Raw genomic sequence first — 22,239 nt, forward strand, 5'->3', positions numbered from 1 at the left:
ATAAAAAATAAACAAATAAAGCCTGAGATTAGTGCTGAAATGGTTTTGAAATTGTACTTTTAAAATTTTTAATACAAATGTTTTTGATGCATCAATATTTTATAACACTTTTTAATTTATATTTAATTTATATTTATATTTATATTCACATTTATATTTAAAACACTAATGAAAATGCTTTTAATTTGCACTTCTCTAATTTAATACAAATGTTTTCAAATTGAATATTATTTTGACAGCACTAGTGAAAATGCATTTACTGTAATTAGCACTTTTCGAATTTAAAACGAATGTTTTCGAAACAAACTAAATAAATTAATGTTCTGAGGGCACTAATGAAAATGTTTTTAATTAGCACTTCTAATTTAAACCTAATGTTAATGTTAATTTAAACATTTCCTATTGCTTCTTGCTTTTTGATTACTAAAATTGAATTTAACAATTGAAATGTAGTCCAGAAAAATTCAAATAAAAATTCAATTCAATAAAAAATAAATAAATTAATAAAGAATTCTGAAAATTTTTAATGTAAAAATTTATTTTTTTTAAAAGAAAACAGAATTCTAAATGGAATTTGTTTAAAAAAAAAAACTAACAGAATTCTGAAAAATTACAATGGAAAAAATGGAATTTGTAAAAAAAAAAAACTAAATAAAAGGGAATTCTGAAGAATTAAAACAGAATTTGTTCAATAAAGCTAAAACGGAAATCTAAATTTGTTTACAAAAAAACAAAAGGAATTCTGAAAAATTAAAATGGACACAAATTAAACAGTTTGAGAGCACTAATGAAAATGCTTCTAACTGGCATTTTTCTCATATAAAAAATATTTTGAGAGCACTAGTGAAAATTCATTTAATTTGCACTTTTCTAATTTAATACAAATTTGTCAATACAAACTAAATAAATTAATAGTTCGAGAGCACTAGTGAAAATGCTTTTAATTTGGACTTTTTCTAATTTAAACCGAATGTTTTCGATACTCAAATATTCAAATATTTATTTAATTCACTTTTCTAATACGATACAACTGTTTTTGTTACAAATTAAAAAAATAATATTTTGAGACTGTAATTTGACACTAATTTGCACTTTTCCAATTAAAAAAATAATGTTTTCGATACATACCAAATAAATTAATATTCTGAGAACACTAGTGAAACTAGCACTTTTCTAATTTAACACAAATATTTTTGATACGAATAAAAAACATTTTGAAAGCACAAGTGAAAATGCTTTTAATTTGCACTTTATTTATTGCTACTATTTTCAATACAACATTTTTAAAATAATATATTGAGAGAACTAGTGAACATGCTTTAATTTGCATTTTTCTACTTTAATACAAATGTTTTCGATACAAATTAAATTAATAGTGTGAGAGCACTTGTGAAAATGCTTTTAATTTGCACTTTATTTATTGCAACTATTTTCGATACAAAATTTTAAAAAATAATACTTTGAGAGAACTAGTGAAAATGCTTTAATTTGCATTTTTCTACTTTAATACAAATGTTTTTGACGCAAATTAAAAGTATATATTGAGAACACTAGTTAAAATGCTTTTAATTTGCCCTTTTCTCATTTAATACAAATGTTTTCAATACAAATTAAAATAGTTTGAAAGCACTAGTGAAAATGCTTCTAGTGAAAATGATTTTAATTGGCATTTTCTCATTTATACCTAATGTTTTCGATACAAATTAAATAGTCTGAGAGCACTGCTGAAAATGCTTTTAATTCTATTTTATCCAAATGTATCAAATTTAACTCAAATTCAGAAATGAAACTAGATTTAAATTGGCATTGCCATGGTAAAGCAGGTCAGAGAGGAGTCTTACTGCAGCAGGCCTTCGGCTGGGCCTCCCTTCAGCACATCAGATATGACGATGGACGTCTCCCCGCTCTGAAAGTGAGGGTTATCCCTCCCGCCTGAGATAGCGATCCCGAAGCCAAACCCCGGAGCCTGTGAGACACACAACGACACGTTAACAAACAGGCGAGGGGGAAATTAAAACATTCAAATCAGACTGGAAGACCTGGAAAGGGACAGAATGGGACAGAGAGAATGAAAAGATAGCATAGGAGATCTGGGACGAGAAGATATATGAGGGGACATGATGGTCACTGAGATACAGAGAGAGGGCAGAAAAGGGCAGAGAGATAGAAAGATCCTATCACAGATATAAAGAGGAGAAAAACAATACGATAAAAAAAGGACCTCAAGTCTGCAACAGTACATCATTTGTTTACTTGACTAATATTAACAGAAAAGGGTTACAAGTAATTTGAGTTTAATTTAGTAATGAGTTGCTTTTTGAAATGGCACAATAACACTTTAAAGGAGAACTCCGGTGTGATATTGACCTAAAGTGTATTGAATCATGATACCGAGTGTGAACGTACCTTGCATATCTCATCTCGGTTTGTGTCCAGCTGTCCGAAATCTGGGGTCAGTTAGCCGATGCTCACAACAGGCTGTCTATGAGAGTGAACAGGGCATCGGAAAAGCCATGTAAATAAATCACTGTTTTATGCCATTTACGAGGCACAAAGTAGCTCCACACTTCATCGGTAGACTTCCTAGGGCCCTGACATTTAAAACGAGACATTGAGAACTCAGAAAAAGCACCGGTAGTTTATTTACAGGAAGATTTATACAGACATCTTCCACCAGGAACAGAGCAGTCGCCGCCATCTTAAATGTAGTCACGATAAGTCGAGTGTCGAGCACGAAGGAAACTACAACCTGATACGTTGATAACCTGATAAATTCATTGGTGCTCGACACTCGACTTATCGTGACTAAGTTCAGGATGGCGGCTACCGGATTTTCTTTCCCAGGTACTGTCTGTATAAATCTTCTTGTAAATAAACTACCGGTGCTTTTTCTGAGTTCTCAATGTCTCGTTTTAAATGTCAGGGCCCTAGGAAGTCTACCGATGAAGTGCGGAGCTACTTTGTGCCTCGTAAATGGTGTAAAACAGTGATTTATTTACATGGCTCCTTCGATGCCCGATTGACTTTCATTGACAACCTGTTGTGAGCATCGGCTAACTGACCCCAGATTTCGGACAGCTGGACACAAACCGAGATGAAATATGCAAGGTACGTTCACACTCGGTATCATGATTCAATACACTTTAGGTCAATATCACACCGGAGTTCTCCTTTAATGCAGATAATGAATATAGTGTCTATTCTTCCACGTAAGCATGTACTATCTTGACCTGCATACACTAACATCATCCGTGAACACCTGTGTTAAAAATCAGCTTGCTCTGCCATAGAGTGACTTGAATGAAATATAAATGAAAATATAAAAAATAGCTTTTTTTTTTTTTACAAATTCCATTTTTTCCATTTCAAGTTTTTACATTTTTTTTTTGTTGTTTTTTTTTTTTTTTTTTTTACAAATTCCGTTTTAATTGTGCAGAATTTATAAAACATTAATTTAATTTATAATCAAATTAAATTAATTTATTTTGGCATACAAAATGTCAGTTTTAATGATCACAATTATAACATATTGCAGTTTATAATTTACAAAAGTAGAAGCAATAGGAAATGTAGTTTCAACAATTCATTAAGAGTTTAACTAAAAATACATTTTTTTCAATTTTAATTTTTGTGGACTTAATTTGAATGGTTAAATTAAATCGTAGTATTCAACAAGCATGTCTAATTAATTAAAACCATGACTTTTTTTTATACAAATTCTATTTTTTCCAGTTTAATTTTTTAGAATTGCTTTTTTTTTTTTTCAACAAATTCCATTTATTTATTTCAATTTTTCCAAATCCAGATTTTTTTTTTACTAATTCCATTTTTTCCATTAAAATTTGTCTAGACTCCATTTTAATGGTTAAAGAAAATTGTATTAATCAAAAATCATGTCTAATTAATTGAAATGATCACACTTATACAATTTAATAATAATTTATTAAAAGTTTAACAAAAAAAACATTTTTAGGACTCTGTAATTTTTTTCTTCAGTAACCAAGGCATAAAAAAATTATTTAATCTATAATCAAATATAATTAAACAAATTTATTTTTAATGATCACATTATAATATATTACAATTTATAATTTACAAAAGCGTAAAAAGTCTAAAAGAGTATAAAGTCTAAGAAGCAATAGGAAATGGAGTTTTAACAATTTAAGAGTTTAACAAAAACATGATTTTTTTTCCCCCATTTTAATTTTTCTGGACTCAATTTTAATAGTTAAATTAAATGTTAGTAATCAAAAACATGTCTAATTAATTGAAATCATTGAACTTATAAAATTTAACAAAAATATTTTTTAGAATCCTGTTAAAAAAAAGGGTAATCAAATAAAGGCAAAAAATATTATTTAATCTACAATCAAATTAAATTAAATTTCTTTTGGCAAATAAAATGTCAGTTTTAATGATCACATTATAATATATTACAAATTATAATTTACAAAAGCGTAAGTATAAAGTCTAAGAAGCATTAGGATTTGTAGTTGTTTAACAAAAAAAAACATTTTTACCATTTTTTCTGGACTTCATTTTAATGGTTAAATTAAATTTTAGTAAATCAAAAAGCATGTCTAATTAATTTAAATCACTACTTATAAACTGAATAACAATTTATTTAAAATTTAACAAAACATTTTTAGGATTCTGTTATTCATTTATTTTTCAATCATCAAATGAGGGCATTTATGAGGGTAATTTATAATTGAGAATTGAGAATTTAAATTAAATTTTACTGATTACATTATAATATATTATTTACAAAAGTAAGTTTTAACAATTTATTAAAAGTTTAACAAAAATACATGAATTTAAAAAAGAAGGCATAAACAAATAATTTAATTTATAATCAAATTGACAAAATGTTACAAAACAGAGGTTTACTGTTAAAATTAAAACATGGACAAAAATGATTATTCCTTAAAGTTTTATTAATAATTTCATTATTATTATTATTACTACTACTACTAGTTCTACCATCATCATCAATAATTGCATTTCTGTCACAATTTCTTTGAGATGCACCGTTTTCGAGTCACTGCTGAAAACCTAAATGTTTCATAATTCTTACATATGTAATTGAATTTTGTCTTGTTCCTGATTTTTCCCACTTACGCATAAAGACTAGGGGTGGGCGGTACACCGGTGTCATAGTCATCACCGGTGTGAGATAGCGCCACGACATGGATTTTCTAATACCGTCAATACCGGTATATTTAAAACATTAAATTTTCTTCAAACGTTCAGTTGTGGTCTGAATACCTGTCCTTATACTATCTTGTTGTAAATAAAAAAGTAAAACATATTCGTATCAGCTTTGCAGGTGGTAGGTAAAAGGAGAGTGGCCATTAAACGGCTGGTGAAACATCGTGAAGAAAGGTCGGCCCTGTAGCCTATACCAGGGGCGGAGTGGCAATCGGGACGACCGGGACTTTTCCCGGTCGGCCGGCCAAAGGATTTACACAGCGGATCACAAATTGAGCAGGCGCGAGGCGAACGCGACCGGCCTGTTTACGTTTACTTTCGATTTTGTAAAGGGAGCAGCACATCTTATAATAGATATTTGTCAGTGAGTACAAGATTGCAACAAATCCTCCAGTCTATTTTTGTCATCTCTCTTTACTTTCGACCCGTGATCGTTCAAATCTAAAGGTCATTGTACACTGAGTCCGATTTTCGTATGTGTTTTTTTTTTTTTTAGTTTTCTCATATTCGCCATCCTTATCAAAATGCTTATTATGGATGCGAAAATGCAGAACATCAAACATGATCCAATTTTTTTTATGACGGATGAAAGTTTCAGAGGCAGTGTGTAAACTCGATTAACATAACCTGTATTTTTTTTAACGTGCAAAAATGTCGGACGAAAATTTCGTACTCACGTGTGCAAAGACAAACTCCAGCAGCTGGTGTTGGATGCAGGGTTGCCAAGTCCGCGTTTTTCCCCACAGAATTGGTCTACTTTTAAACTGTTGCCATGGGTTGATTTCCCCCAGTTATTTAAAGGTTTTAAATATTGCAGAAATTAAATTTAAAAAAATAATTTTTGTTTTGTTGTACACTGTTAAGTAAGATCTTTAGGTTTTTTGCAAAATAAATATGTTGAGAATGCATAATACTCTCCCATGTCTCTTTTTGATAAGGATACCTACCATATACTTATTATATTATGAAAAGATTAACTTTATTCACATACTAAATGGACAGGACAGGCTACTTCTCCGAAAATGTACCAAAAAAAGTAATACCGTGATATTATACCGGCACCGTTCAAAAGATGAAAAATACCGTGATATTAATTTTAGGTCATATCGCCCACCCCTAATAAAGACCCTGTAAAACTTTCCAGTTTTGAGGTATTCCCTACTGAAATACCTTTGGTCAGAACTCACTTTATTTTAGCCAGAGGTTTTAGTTTATATTTAAGTTGCAACTATGACTTGAGTTTTGATTTCATGAGGCCTTTAAAACAAGTTTAAAAAAACATGTTAATCAACAGATATTCACTAACAAGTAAAACAAGACAATATCCTCTGAATGATTCGCAATTCACAAATGAACACAGATGATTAAATTCTCACCCTGTGTAGAGTTACAGTGTGCTGTTCCCATATTACTGTCTCGTCCATTGCTGCACTCTGCATTGACAGAAAGAAAACAGAAAGCAAGAGATTAATCGAGAAACACACAAATCGTTAGATTACCATCAACAAGTTTAATTGGTTACATTCCCACGCGGCCTAAAGGATGCAGATGCATTTATTAAAACCAAGCGGGTTACACACACATTCAGAAATGTCTCAGAAGAGTCTCAGCGCTTAACATCCGTAAAAGCATTCGGAAATCCTCCATAGAGTGTAAATGATCTTCCTACACGTTACGTAACAGACGAGGAAACAACAAAGGTGCTGCAACCTCATGTTAGGCTTGAGGAGAAGAAAGGACTGGGAAATGTCTCTGCTGACATCCAGCGAAGCCACCTGAGGTGCTCAAACACTGATTTATTCAGTTATTTGTCTATGGCTTCTGCAATGCAGTTGCTGCGAATAGCAGATTCACACAGTCACAGCAACTCTGCGCCAACTGTGCTCCTATAGATCATAAGATCCCTGGGAAAAACAGTGGCAATCTAATCAAACTGAGTTGTATGTAAGCTAGTGTTGTCACGATACCAAAATCGAGATGAACTAAGATGAGTGACAGCTTTTAAAGATTTTTAAGGGAGTTTGTAAATGAGATATTGATTTAAATCAACAGTTAACCCTTGAGCGCTCTTCGGTCGCTTCTGACCGGAACATTTTACATTTTGATTTTTTAAAAATCACAGCTTCATCGGAATGATATGAAACTTGGTGACTTTTATGGCACTGGGAATGTGAACACAGAAAAACAATTACGACATGATTCGAAAAGGCTAAGTGGGCGTAAAAAAAAAAAAGTCACACTAATGCTCTTCGGTCAGAAATGACCGACCATAGGAAATGAATGGGAAAAATACAAAAACACAGCAATTCAGAGATTATCTGTGTGCACAATCGACAAATCAGACACAAAACTAAAAAAAAAAAGTACACAGCAGTGAAGGGATGATACTATAAAACATCAGGAGTGTGATTTAGACACATCCAGTCACACACAGACGCGCACACACACACACACACACACACACACACACACACACTTATACACACACACACATCAATAAAACTACTGTGTCTGTAATAGAGCAAACGTTTGAGAATATGTGAAATCCATTCAATAATTCAGTCATAATGCAGAAAAAGCTCACAGCAGAGAAGTGGTGACACTCTAAAACATCAAGACTGAAAAATAAACACACACACACACACACACACACACACACACACACACACCTATAAACTGCTGTCTGTAACAAAGCAAAGTTTTAGGAGTATGTGAAATGAATTCAATAATTCAGTAATAATGCAGAAAAAAGCTCAGAGCAGTGGGCAAAACTGACACGCTGGAAATTAATTTGAAATCTGCAGTAAACAGTGATGAGAAGCAAGCACTGCCTCTTGGGTTTGTCAGTGCAGTGCCGTTTAGGATTGACTATAATCATAATGCGAAAATTAATTTGAAATCATTATTTATAAGAAGAAAATATCTCAAACTTCACAAAAAGTACTCTTTGAGAATGTCTGAATATATTTTAAAGTCCATTACTTATTATATAAGTAAGCAATTATGTCTAAAACAAATTGGGAATTCACTAGGCATCTCTATTGATGTCTTTACAGGCCTCTAGTGGTTACACTGTGAAATTGCTTGTTTTTCTTTCTATGCTCCCACCAAGAGGTGCTAATCTGTCTTCAAAAAATGGATTTGGAAGGCCTATACTCTATTTTAATCTGAAATACTGCATTCATTGAAAAATAATTTTTAAAAATTAGGATTTTTTTTTTTTTTTTTTTTTTTTACTATTTTCAGGGTGAAAAATCGATCATAATTATTGCATAAATAATCATTAGTACCATAAAATTCTCTAAAAATACAAAGGAAAAAAGAAAAAATATTATGGAACAAAAATATATTAGATTGGTTTTACTTAAGAAAAAAAAAAAAGTTACGTTTCAGGTGTCCGGTCACTTTTGACCGTGAGGAGCATGAGTGTGACTCCCAAATGAGGAGCGCACAACAAACAAGAAGTTAGTATTAAGTGACTTGTATTGTCTGACTATAACACTATTGCCTGATTTTGCTCTATTTCTTTGTGAAAAATGTCACAACTGAGCCGCTGCGCATCTCCATTCAAACACAATTTGTTTTGTTTATGAATGAATGTGCGTTTTCAAACGAATCTAGTGAGTCAGTGATTCAATTTACCATTCATAAAGACAGTCACTTGCTTTATTCCTGAATGAATCAGCCGTTCGAATGAATCAAATAAATGATACGATTCAGAAATCAAATCAGTGACTTGCAAACACCAGGGAAGGCAGTGTGCAAAACATGTGGAGATGTTGTCAGTATGGGTGGTACAATGGCAAAAAGTGGCAATACTTCAAACCTGTGGTCTCATCTTACCAATTTTAATTTTTACACTAGACACATATCGGTTCAAAATATCGTTTGTCGGTGCATTTGATCTGTAATAATCGGTATCGGCATCGGCCCTGAAAAACAGTCGACCCCTTGTCTGTAGATATAAACATAATGGTCCATTAAAGGTTGTATCAGCGATTTCTAGCCTAAAACATAAAGTGTCAATTTCAGCTGACCTTTCTTCACGATCCGCTCGCTGCCTGCCCCATAAATTGTCTGTGAAAAAACCGCGTCTCTCTGGTCAGCCTAGGGTCCGAGATATGCCAAAAAAACAATCGGCACTACCAACCTTTCCACACAAAAACAAACAGTGTTCCAACCAATCAGCGTCAGGGGTTTGGTGTTGTGGACTTTCCTACTGGTGCAGGGATGTGAGGGAGGCGGAGCGAAAGTCCACAACACCAAACCCCTGACGCTGATTGGTTGGAACACTGTTTGTTTTTGTGTGGAAAGGTTGGTAGTGCCGATTGTTTTTTTTGGCATATCTCGGACCCTAGGCTGACCAGAGAGACGCGTTTTTTTCACAGACAATTTATGGGGCAGGCAGCGAGCGGATCGTGAAGAAAGGTCAGCTGAAATTGACACTTTATGTTTTAGGCTAGAAATCGCTGATACAACCTTTAAGTAAGGTCTTTATACACCCCTGAAAACATAGTTATGTATACTATATTGCATTTCTGTCTAGAGATCCTCTTAAATATTACACATTGCACCTTTAAAGTAGTAAAATGCGGAATCGTACCATTTTTTGAAGCAGGGTCTCTTGATACCTTTTTAGTACCAGTATATCGTGCAACACTAATGTAAGCAATAATGGCTGTTACCGCAAAATAAACAGCAGTGGAGGGTTTAAATGTAAGTTTCGTGGTTTAAAGTGTGAGCATGTAGGAGTGTGGGTTATAGCTCGAGAAACTGTGCCGCCCACTCAATCACGTCCATGGCAAGACCTCAAGTGAGGAAATCCATGAAGGATGAGGAATGTCAGCGGTGTCAGGACCGGAGACAGCACCTGGCAGGATGTTCACCACCCACACACACACACACACACACACACTAGTAGTGATTGTTTACTTTCTCCTCATATAAGATTCTTCATTTCACTAAAGACAAAATCTGTCATTGTGATCAACAAGACCACGGATAAGATTCCTTAACATGCGTTAAAACTTTAGCCTTAATTTACAAGGATGTTTATTTACTGAAGGTTTTGAGAGGAACCAGCACAACCTAACACACAAAGTTAAATTAAGTAATAATAATAAAAATTCTGATGTCAACTGCAGCCAATAAGACTCAAAATGTAAAAAATAAATAAAACGTACATACATCAAAGTTGCAGAAAAAAATTTGAAATGGACAAAAATATATATTTTCTAACATCAAATCTTTTATTTATATTCCCATATATAATACCCGTGTTTATTTTTACCCTTATAATATTATTTATATTTTATTATCGCAATTAATTTTTGTTATCTGCTTTCGCCAATTTCTATTAGATTTTATTTTTTTTACATTTCTATTCAGCTTTATAGTTTTGGTAATTTTAGTACTTCAACTTCAACTTTTTTCTAACATGAAATATATTTTATTTATATTCCCATATAGAAAACCAGTGTAAATGTTATACTTACAGTATTATTTACATACTATTGTAGCACTTAATTTTGAATTAGCTTTTATTTTTAGATTTACAGTTTTCATTTTAATCTCAATTTAAGTTTAGTAATTTTGTTATGTGCTTTCGCCAATTTCTTTCTTTTTTTAACATTTCTATTTAGCTTTATTTTAATTTAGTTTTAGTTTTGGTAATTTTAGAAATTTAAGTCAAACTTGCTTGTAATATCACAAATATTTATTTATATTTCCAACTTAATTTTGGTTTAAATTTTGTCCTTTTGTTACGTGCTTTTGCCAATTTCTATTAGTTTTTATTTCTATTTAGCTTTTTTGGTTGAAGTGTAGTAATTATTTATTTACATTTCTATTCAGCTTTATTTTATTTTCTAATATTACACATTTTATTTATATTCCCAACTTTGGTTTAAGTTGAGTAATTTTTGGCAATTTTGATTGTTTGTTTGTTTATTTATTTTTGCTTTTATTTAAGTTTAAGTAATGTTACAAATTTACTTTTAATATTTAAAATGTTTTAATTACACTTTATTTATACTTAATTTTGGTTTAGGTTTAGTAATTTCATGTGATTGTCAATTTCTATTTTTTTTTAAATTATTTTTAACATTACTATTCATTTGTTTTATTTCAGCTTTAGTATTGGTCATTTTATTACTTACTAATTTCATTCAGTTGCAAAAGGTAACATTTCAAATTTTGATTAAAAAAAAAGTTATATAAAATAGCTTTAACAGTTTTATTAAATTATCACTTTTTTAAACGATTTTTTAAAATATTTTAACAAAAATAAGCATTACCAAATGTAATAACTGTAAAAGAGAAAATTAGTAATAGATAATATTTCACAATATGTTGTTTTTTTGTATTTGTGACAAATAAATGAACAAATAAAAAGCAAATATATATGACACAGTAACAAACAGACATATTTCATATATTAACATTACCATAAAGGCCTATTGCCTCCAATATGAATCAATTATGACTATAACTCAGACTTTCCAAGACGAAATGATCCCAAATACCAATGATACATTTAAAAACAGTAAGGCGTTATGTCTGCAAACGCACAGATACAGTGCGCTAGCTTTGTGAAACAAATGGAAACGGTGATGAGAGCTTGACTGCCTTCTGTGTGAAGCCCGAACGATTGCCTCCTGACCTCACGGTGATAGAGGAAGGATGAATGACGTCCCCGTGTCACATCTTCACGAGCCGAGAGATCAAGTCTCAGTCCATCCGTCTGCTGCCTTTGACCTCGCAGATAATAACTCAGGTCTCGTCCGCTTCACGGCTCTGAGCTCCCTTCGCATCGGGCCCGTCTCAAACCGCACACATCTTGTTAGCGCGCAGCTAGTTAAACAGATCTACTACAATCTGACAGCAAGAGTTATGGTTATCGGTCTCTTGCCATAGCTAAAAAACGGCTGTAACTCCACCGCACTCTGATCCCTTTAATCTCAACTGCGTTTTATAAAGCTCCCGTGAATGAATTCTGAAGATCAAGCGGTTTTGGTTTCGACTAACACGATAATCTAACCGAATGAAGTCTGTCGACAAAGGGACTCATTAGTCAAAACTCTATCTTTTTGCACAGCAAAGATGATACATGCTGTGGTCTTTTATTCACCATCCATATCTGTAGTCTCTATCGGGACAGCTCTCATAATGTCAGCACATCAGACTTTGTTTGACGATTATAGTGTAATGAAACATGACTGACAGGCTAGGAATTAATAGCAAGAAATAATGGGAGGGAGAGAGAATCTGAGGGCAGTGCGTTGTGGGAAATGTGCTGACCTAGGGGACAATTACTGCAAGCTCAACCCTTCACCTGTGCCCTGCATGGCAATGAGGAGCTGCTGGGATCGATCGCTGCTATTAACATATCTCTGCATCTCTCTCCGAGGCTTGTTAAAGACACAGCTACTCTCAGCGCGATAGTGCTGCTGTAAGAAAACATAAGCTAGACAAAGATATACTAAAAATGAATGACCTTAGTTGGGATAGATGCCATATTACTTTTTTGTGATGTACTGTAAATAAAAATGATCAACTAGAATGGCAGCGGTGCTCAAATGAGGATGAATTTGCATTTAGCATGGTATGATCAATGTTAAAAATAGATACTCTCAGAAATGTTATGCAAAAGCAACACTTACATTTGGTTTTGCTTCATCCAGCTTTGCATTTGATCAATGTAAGTGTCTGACCAAACTTCTTGTATATCATTTAAATGGCAAAACTATGAAGTACATTTTTCAATAAAAATACAGTAGACAAAAATAAAATAAGGATGCATTGAATTAATCCTGGATCATACTAAGTTGATATATATATATATATAAACTCTCAGTTCTGAGAACATATCAGTCCTTTTACCCCCTAATCTCTCTTCAAAACTGGACTTCATAACTCGCAATTGCAAGTTTATATCTCACAATTCTGAGAAAAAAAAGAATTGTGAAAAAAAAAGAATTGCGAGATATAAACGTGCAATTGTGAGAAAAGAAATCAAAATTGTGACTTTATTTCTCAGAATTGCGGCTTTCTCAAAATTCTAATAAAAAAGTCGGAATTGCGAGATATAAACTCTCAGTTCTGAGAACATCAGTCCTTTACCCCCTAATCTCTCTTCAAAATTGGACTTCATAACTCGCAATTGCAAGTTTATATCTCACAGTTCTGAGAAAAAAAAAGAAGATATAAACTTTCAACTGTGAGAAAAGTCAAAACAGCGAGAGAAAAAATTGTTACTTTATTTCTCAAAATTGTGACTTTATTTCTGAGAATTGCAACTTATTTCTTTTTTGTTTGTATCACAATTCCGAGAACAAAATTTAGACTATATCTCACAATTCTGACTTTATTTCTTAGAACTGTGAGTATTTCTCTGAGAAAAAAGTCAGAATTGCAAGTTTGTATCAAAATTCTGAGAAATAGTCACAATTCTGAATTGAAACTATATTTCTTAGAATTGCGACTGTCTCTCAAAATCACACAACTGTGACTTTTTTCAGAATTACAACTTTATTTTAATAGAATTCTGAGAGAAAAAAAATCTGAAATGTGAGTTTGTATCACGCAATTCTGAGAAGAAAGTCAATTAATTTTGGGTGGAAAAAATTATCATTGTCCACAAAAATGAGCAGCACAGCTGATTTCAACATTGATAATAATCATAAATGTTTCTAGAACAACAAAACAGCATATCAGAATGATTTTTGAAGGATCATGTGACACTGAAGACTGGAGTAATGATGCTGAAAATTCAGGTTGCATCACAGAATTTTTTTTTTTTATATAACATTTTAATAATTTCACAATATTACTGTAATTGTGCAACTTTTTCAAATTAAATGTGCATAAAACATGGGACAACATAAAACAGACAAAATTTGAATGGAATGCATGAGCTGATGAAACTATATACCTCGAATCCAATGTACTGTACGATTTAAAGCAATGCAATTAATGGTTTAATCTATGAGCCTGCAATGCAACAGATCACTCGAAATGAATGTGACTACAGGAAATGATTAAACTCAAACTAATAGCTAGACTAAGCTTTCAAAATGATTCAAGCTCACCCTTTACAAACAAAAAATAAACTCTTTGTTTCAATTGAAATGAAAGACGGACTACAAGAGAGATTTCATATCAGGACATGAAATAAGCTAGAATCGAACCTGTGTCCTTGTGGGCACAACAGCTCCTTTCAGCCAACAAGGAAGTCACTCTGCCCTCTCAGATTCAGTCAGTGACTTCAAATCACTGCGTTCATTCCCTGTGCAGCTAACAAGCTCATTACATCACGTGGAAGGAAGTGGTTTAGAAATTCCATCTGCCTCCTGTACGATTTATTCCTCTCTCCCTTGTTGAATGTTAAAAAGTGTAAGCGTTCAGTACATCCACCAGAGATGGTCAATTCCAAGTGTTCTGTAACTAATGCTACTCACGTTGAACAAGCGCACTCGAGATCTGTCAGATCTGCCGTCCGGGGCATTAGACAGTCACTCTATGGAACAACAGGCTGAATCATAGAAATTTTGCGTAAAAGAAAAACCAAACAGCACAGGGAGATGGTAAAGCCTCAAGAGCGACTGTATTTCCACAAGAGAACGTCCTTGAAATATGATTCATACGAACTGTTTATTTGTCTTCTCAAAGATGCATTACATACTCTGCGGCAGCATTTTAAAGAGATAGTCCACGAAAAAAATGACAACATCTTTTATTTTAATGATGCTACTTATTAAATAAATCTTGTTATGGTTAAAATATTTTATGCAACATATGTATTCTTCATTGAGAATGGAATTTATAACGCACAGTGACAAGCTCAGTGAAAAAAAGTATTTTTTTCAATTTTTTTTTTAACATTTAGCTTAACAGCATGCTAACATCCAACTCTACTGGAATAAGAGGTGCACTCAAACTTTCAGAAGAATCACTACTGCACAGACTCTAAATGAATCAATTGGCCTATCAAATGAATCAGTACTGCTCAGACTCGGGCTTCAAATGAATCAGTACTGCTCAGACTCGGGCTGAAATGAATCACTACTGCTCAGACTCTGGCTCCAAATGAATCACTACTGCTCAGACTCGGGCTCCAAATGAATCACTACTGCTCAGACTCGGGCTCCAAATGAATCACTACTGCTCAGACTCTGGCTCCAAATGAATCACTACTGCTCAGACTCTGGCTCCAAATGAATCACTACTGCTCAGACTTGGGCTTCAAACGAATCAGTACTGCTCAGACTCGGGCTCCAAATGAATCACTACTGCTCAGAGTCGGGCTCTAAATGAATCACTACTGCTCAGACTCGGGCTCTAAATGAATCACTACTGCTCAGACTTGGGCTTCAAATGAATCACTACTGCTCAGACTCGGGCTCCAAATGAATCACTACTGCTCAGACTTGGACTCCAAATGAATCACTACTGCTCAGACTTGGACTCCAAATGAATCACTACTGCTCAGACTCGGGCTCCAAATGAATCATTACTGCTCAGACTCGGGCTCCAAATGAATCACAACTGCTCAGACTCGGGCTCCAAATGAATCATTACTGCTCAGACTCGGGCTCCAAATGAATCACTACTGCTCAGACTCGGGCTCCAAATGAATCACTACTGCTCAGACTCGGGCTCCAAATGAATCACTACTGCTCAGACTCTGGCTCCAAATCAATCACTACTGCTCAGACTCTGGCTCCAAATGAATCACTACTGCTCAGACTCTGGCTCCAAATGAATCACTACTGCTCAGACTTGGGCTTCAAACGAATCAGTACTGCTCAGACTCGGGCTCCAAATGAATCACTACTGCTCAGACTCGGGCTCTAAATGAATCACTACTGCTCAGACTCGGGCTCTAAATGAATCACTACTGCTCAGACTCGGGCTTCAAATGAATCACTACTGCTCAGACTTGGACTCCAAATGAATCACTACTGCTCAGACTTGGACTCCAAATGAATCACTACTGCTCAGACTTGGACTCCAAATGAATCACTACTGCTCAGACTTGGACTCCAAATGGATCACTACTGCTCAGACTCGGGCTCCAAATGGATCACTACTGCTCAGACTCGGGCTTCAAATGAATCAGTACTGCTCAGACTCGGGCTCCAAATGAATCACTACTGCTCAGACTCTGGCTCCAAATGAATCACTACTGCTCAGACTCGGGCTCCAAATGAATCACTACTGCTCAGACTCGGGCTCCAAATGAATCACTACTGCTCAGACTCTGGCTCCAAATGAATCACTACTGCTCAGACTTGGGCTTCAAACGAATCAGTACTGCTCAGACTCGGGCTCCAAATGAATCACTACTGCTCAGACTCGGGCTCCAAATGAATCACTACTGCTCAGAGTCGGGCTCTAAATGAATCACTACTGCTCAGACTTGGGCTTCAAATGAATCACTACTGCTCAGACTTGGACTCCAAATGAATCACTACTGCTCAGACTTGGACTCCAAATGAATCACTACTGCTCAGACTTGGACTCCAAATGAATCACTACTGCTCAGACTCGGGCTCCAAATGGATCACTACTGCTCAGACTCGGGCTCCAAATGAATCACTACTGCTCAGACTCTGGCTCCAAATGAATCACTACTGCTCAGACTCTGGCTCCAAATGAATCACTACTGCTCAGACTTGGCGGTGGGATGTTTTAATTCACTTTTCTATAGTGGAAAGAAGTGCCGAAATAGTTGCAGTGTTCCAAATCGCTCACTTCTGCGGTTCTGTGGTGGTTAGTAGTTAGAATGCTGCTTTAGATGGTAGCTGAACATGTAGGCAGTAAGCAGTGAGGCAGCTTACTAGGTTTTGAACAGAGCTTTGGATTTATCCTGTTAACCACAACATTACTCATCCCTCAGTTCCTCCTGTCGGTCTAGGCGAGCTGCCAGCCGGCTCCAGAGTTAGAGGGTATGAAAGAAACTAACACAGGAATTACACAGCATCAAGAGAAGTACAAATGGTTTGTTGTCTTAACCCAGACAGCTTAAAAAATATATAAGCTGAAAAGAAAATACAAAGGCCTCTTTGTATACATAAGAATATTTTATACACAAAACATCAGCAACTGACAAGCAGAAACCCTACTTGAGAGGAAACACAATACAGTACTTTAGACAATGTTAAATATTCATAAACAAAAGTGTGCAAAACACACGGCGACTGAAGCCCAGCTGGGAAAAGTTTGCACTCTAGAGAGCAAAAGGGGGGGGCAGGGAGGATTTATGCCCATCTTAAGGCTGATCGGTGGTGTAAAAACGCTGATGCAACATACCCTGCACCATTTTGTCAGAATTTATGGGTAGTTTCCATCGGCCAGTCGAAAAGCTAACAAAGGGACCACTTGATTCCTGTTGACAGTAAATCTTAGTTCACAGTTTCTTCTGAAGTTACACTTAAGTTTACATGCAGCGGAAAATCACTTTAGAGATTCACCAGTCAGCTTTAACTGGCAGAACATGACTGGGCAATACCTTTCCTGGCTTTAAATAAACACACATGCACAAACTCTGACTGTGTTTTCAAGCTCCATGACTAAGAATGACAAGACAGCTTTAGATAAAAAACGGTTCATTTTACTTTGGTTTAACGGCTAAAACTTGATGAGGCAGCATTTTGAGGTTGTGTTTGTATATGTAAAGATTTGTAGCACTGTAGCTACTTGCACTAATTGGCCTTGAAAGCAGAAAGGATGGAGTGAGAGAGAAAAAGAGAAGGTTCTCTCATTTTCTAATTGACTGGTGTGTCTCGCACCAATCATTTGTCAATCAATCTTCTTCCAGTAAATTCCAGGCAAAATTAACCATGAAGGACTGATATAGGTAACGGTAAGCTAATAATTAATGATTTAGACTCTAATCAATCATTAATGCTCAGATTCTGGCTGCAATTGAATCACTACGGCACAAACTCATGCTCCAAATGAATCACTACTGCTTAGACTTGGGTTACAAATAAACACTAAAATGTTGCTAAAATTTTGTCATTTGTGGCTAAGAAGTTCTGTGTGTTTTTACACAATTGCTATGTGGTTGCTAGGCTGTCCTTGGGAGTTGTTCAGTGGCCTACCTCAACTCTACTGAATTAAATTAAACGTAGAGCCACCCATGTGGAGTGGTGTTGTGGGTGGTTGCCAAGCCATTGCCACATGGTTGCTAAGGTCTTCTGAGTGCTTTTAGCGCATAGCTATTTGGTTGCTCTTGGTAGTGACATATTAGTCCAAGTCAAATGCCACCATCGAGCTCTATATTTAAATGAAGTGCAAGTCAAATGTCCCATGCAAAGTCACTGAGATGACAATTCTGCTTTAGTATGGTCCAATTAGCATGTGACAGAAGCTTCCTCCAAAGGGACTGTCCTTGAATTGTTGTAACAAGTTGCTCTTGATAAAGCAAAACATGATACATCACAACAGGCTTCTGCTTTTAAAGTCTTACTCTGTTTCTCACCATACCATAAAACAACTGGCAAGTATGTAATAAGCACAGTCGACCTTCACTTTTACTCCACGCACTGTCAAAAATGAAACATGACAGAAATTTCAGGACGCCCATGGGCAGCAATCAAACGCCTCACATCATACGTGTCATAAAAGGATTACTTTGTGACGGGAATCACTGTAGCGACCGTCCTGATTCTGCTGTATAAATGTATGAGAGCCCCATGGGCTCCAGATTCATTTTGACAGATTTCCTCAATCAAGAGATTCCCACGCTAGAGATAAAACTTCATTGCATCAATTCATCAACCCGCTCAAGTAGCGAATCGCCCGTCTGAGGAAAGTCGTTATGGCAAGGTTACGAAACAAGTCATTCGATGAAGATGACACCACATTGAATGGATTTTGGTGTATTTTGGAGCATTACCCTAAAGGTTGTTTTTTTGCCATGTAACCAAGGTGTTAGCTTTGTGATTGACAAGATAACAGCTTACTATGTAAATAAAGGTTTGGCTTGAACTTGGTTCATTCAAGTATTTCTTAACCATTATATTTATACTAGAGATACAACAAAAAATATTTGCCCAAAACAAGAATTTTTGGTTTTGGTGGGTTTACATAATTGACTTAAAAGTGGTGTCTAATTGGTACTTCTCCAATGACACGTTTTGACCAAGTGTGCCGCACATGTCCTGAAAGTGAAGCCAAAACATTTTGATCACCATCTAGTGGCGGGATGCATTATAGGTCATAAACCACTCTCCATGTAAACGAATGGAACGTGAGCCAAACTAAATAATCAACTGACACTTCATATTTTTCCCAAAGACAGTACCTATCATTTTAGGTAGTTCCTATATAAAAACAGATTGTGGCATCATGATTGTGAGCTTGCAAATGGGTCCGCGGGAGTTTGAATGGGCCTTGAGTGGGGCTCCACCTCACCATCACTACTGTGCAGACTCAGGCTTTAAATGAATCACTACTACTTCTCACACTACGCAGACTTGGGCTTCAAATGAATCACTACTGCTCAAACTAAGGCTCCAAACGAATCACTACTGCTCAGATTTAGGCTCCAAATGAATCACTACTGCTCAGACTCGGGCTCCAAATGAATCACTACTGCTCAGATTTAGGCTCCAAATGAATCACTACTGCTCAGACTCGGCCTCCAAATGAATCACTACTGCTCAGATTTAGGCTCCAAATGAATCACTACTGCTTAGACTCGGGCTCTAAATGAATCACTACTGCTCAGACTCGGGCTCTAAATGAATCACTACTGCTCAGACTCGGGCTCTAAATGAATCACTACTGCTCAGACTCGGGCTCCAAATGAATCACTACTGCTTAGACTCGGGCTCTAAATGAATCACTACTGCTCAGACTCGGGCTCTAAATGAATCACTACTGCTCAGACTGGGCTCCAAATGAATCACTACTGCTCAGACTCGGGCTCCAAATGAATCACTACTGCTCAGACTCGGGCTCCACATGAATCACTACTGCTCAGATTTAGTCTCCAAATGAATCACTACTGCTCAGATTTAGGCTCCAAATGAATCACTACTGCTCAGACTCGGCCTCCAAATGAATCACTACTGCTCAGATTTAGGCTTCAAATGAATCACTACTGCTTAGACTCGGGCTCCAAATGAATCACTACTGCTCAGACTCGGGCTCCAAATGAATCACTACTGCTCAGACTCGGGCTCCAAATGAATCACTACTGCTCAAATTTAGGCTTCAAATGAATTACCACTGCTCAGACTCGGGCTTCAAATGAATCACTACTGCTCAGACTCGGGCTCCAAATGAATCACTACTGCTCAGACTCGGGCTCCAAATGAATCACTACTGCTCAGACTCGGGCTCTAAATGAATCACTACTGCTCAGACTCGGGCTCCAAATGAATCACTACTGCTCAGACTCGGGCTCCAAATGAATCACTACTGCTCAGATTTAGGCTCCAAATGAATCACTACTGCTCAGATTTAGGCTCCAAATGAATCACTACTGCTCAGACTTGGGCTCCAAATGAATCACTACTGCTCAGACTTGGGCTCCAAATGAATCACTACTGCTCAGACTTGGGCTCCAAATGAATCACTACTGCTCAGACTCGGCCTCCAAATGAATCACTACTGCTCAGATTTAGGCTTCAAATGAATCACTACTGCTTAGACTCGGGCTCCAAATGAATCACTACTGCTCAGACTCGGGCTTCAAATGAATCACTACTGCTCAGATTTAGGCTCCAAATGAATCACTACTGCTCAGACTCGGGCTCCAAATGAATCACTACTGCTCAGATTTAGGCTCCAAATGAATCACTACTGCTCAGACTCGGGCTCCAAATGAATCACTACTGCTCAGACTTGGGCACCAAATGAATCACTACTGCTCAGATTTAGGCTCCAAATGAATCACTACTGCTCAGACTCGGGCTCCAAATGAATCACTACTGCTCAGACTTGGGCACCAAATGAATTACTACTGCTCAGATTTAGGCTCCAAATGAATCACTACTGCTCAGACTCGGGCTTCAAATGAATCACTACTGCTCAGATTTAGGCTCCAAATGAATCACTACTGCTCAGACTCGGGCTCCAAATGAATCACTACTGCTCAGACTTGGGCACCAAATGAATCACTACTGCTCAGATTTAGGCTCCAAATGAATCACTACTGCTCAGACTCGGGCTTCAAATGAATCACTACTGCTCAGATTTAGGCTCCAAATGAATCACTACTGCTCAGACTCGGGCTCCAAATGAATCACTACTGCTCAGACTTGGGCTCCAAATGAATCACTACTGCTCAGATTTAGGCTTCAAATGAATTACTACTGCTCAGATTTAGGCTCCAAATGAATCACTACTGCTCAGACTCGGGCTTCAAATGAATCACTACTGCTCAGATTTAGGCTCCAAATGAATCACTACTGCTCAGACTCGGGCTCCAAATGAATCACTACTGCTCAGACTTGGGCACCAAATGAATCACTACTGCTCAGATTTAGGCTCCAAATGAATCACTACTGCTCAGACTCGGGCTCCAAATGAATCACTACTGCTCAGACTTGGGCACCAAATGAATCACTACTGCTCAGATTTAGGCTCCAAATGAATCACTACTGCTCAGACTCGGGCTCCAAATGAATCACTACTGCTCAGACTTGGGCTCCAAATGAATCACTACTGCTCAGATTTAGGCTCCAAATGAATCACTACTGCTCAGACTGGGCTCCAAATGAATCACTACTGCTCAGACTCGGGCTCCAAATGAATCACTACTGCTCAGACTCGGGCTCCACATGAATCACTACTGCTCAGATTTAGTCTCCAAATGAATCACTACTGCTCAGATTTAGGCTCCAAATGAATCACTACTGCTCAGACTCGGCCTCCAAATGAATCACTACTGCTCAGATTTAGGCTTCAAATGAATCACTACTGCTTAGACTCGGGCTCCAAATGAATCACTACTGCTCAGACTCGGGCTCCAAATGAATCACTACTGCTCAGACTCGGGCTCCAAATGAATCA

General features: G+C 36.2%; 1 protein-coding gene across 1 annotated transcript in view; it reads right to left on the reverse strand.

Moving 5' to 3' along the window:
* Window positions 1–1,837: 1,837 nt before the first annotated feature.
* LOC141301427 (uncharacterized) overlaps window positions 1,838–22,239 on the reverse strand; it is a 150,447-nt gene continuing 130,045 nt past the window's right edge. Inside the window, exons 5-6 of the mRNA XM_073831657.1 lie at window positions 6,588–6,644; window positions 1,838–1,966 (exon numbers count right to left, since the gene is read on the reverse strand). Coding sequence (XP_073687758.1) covers window positions 1,838–1,966; window positions 6,588–6,644 — 186 coding nt within the window. The remainder of the gene's footprint in view (window positions 1,967–6,587; window positions 6,645–22,239) is intronic.

The sequence above is a fragment of the Garra rufa genome, chromosome 25 (assembly GCF_049309525.1).
Source record: "Garra rufa chromosome 25, GarRuf1.0, whole genome shotgun sequence".
Classification (NCBI taxonomy): domain Eukaryota; kingdom Metazoa; phylum Chordata; class Actinopteri; order Cypriniformes; family Cyprinidae; genus Garra; species Garra rufa.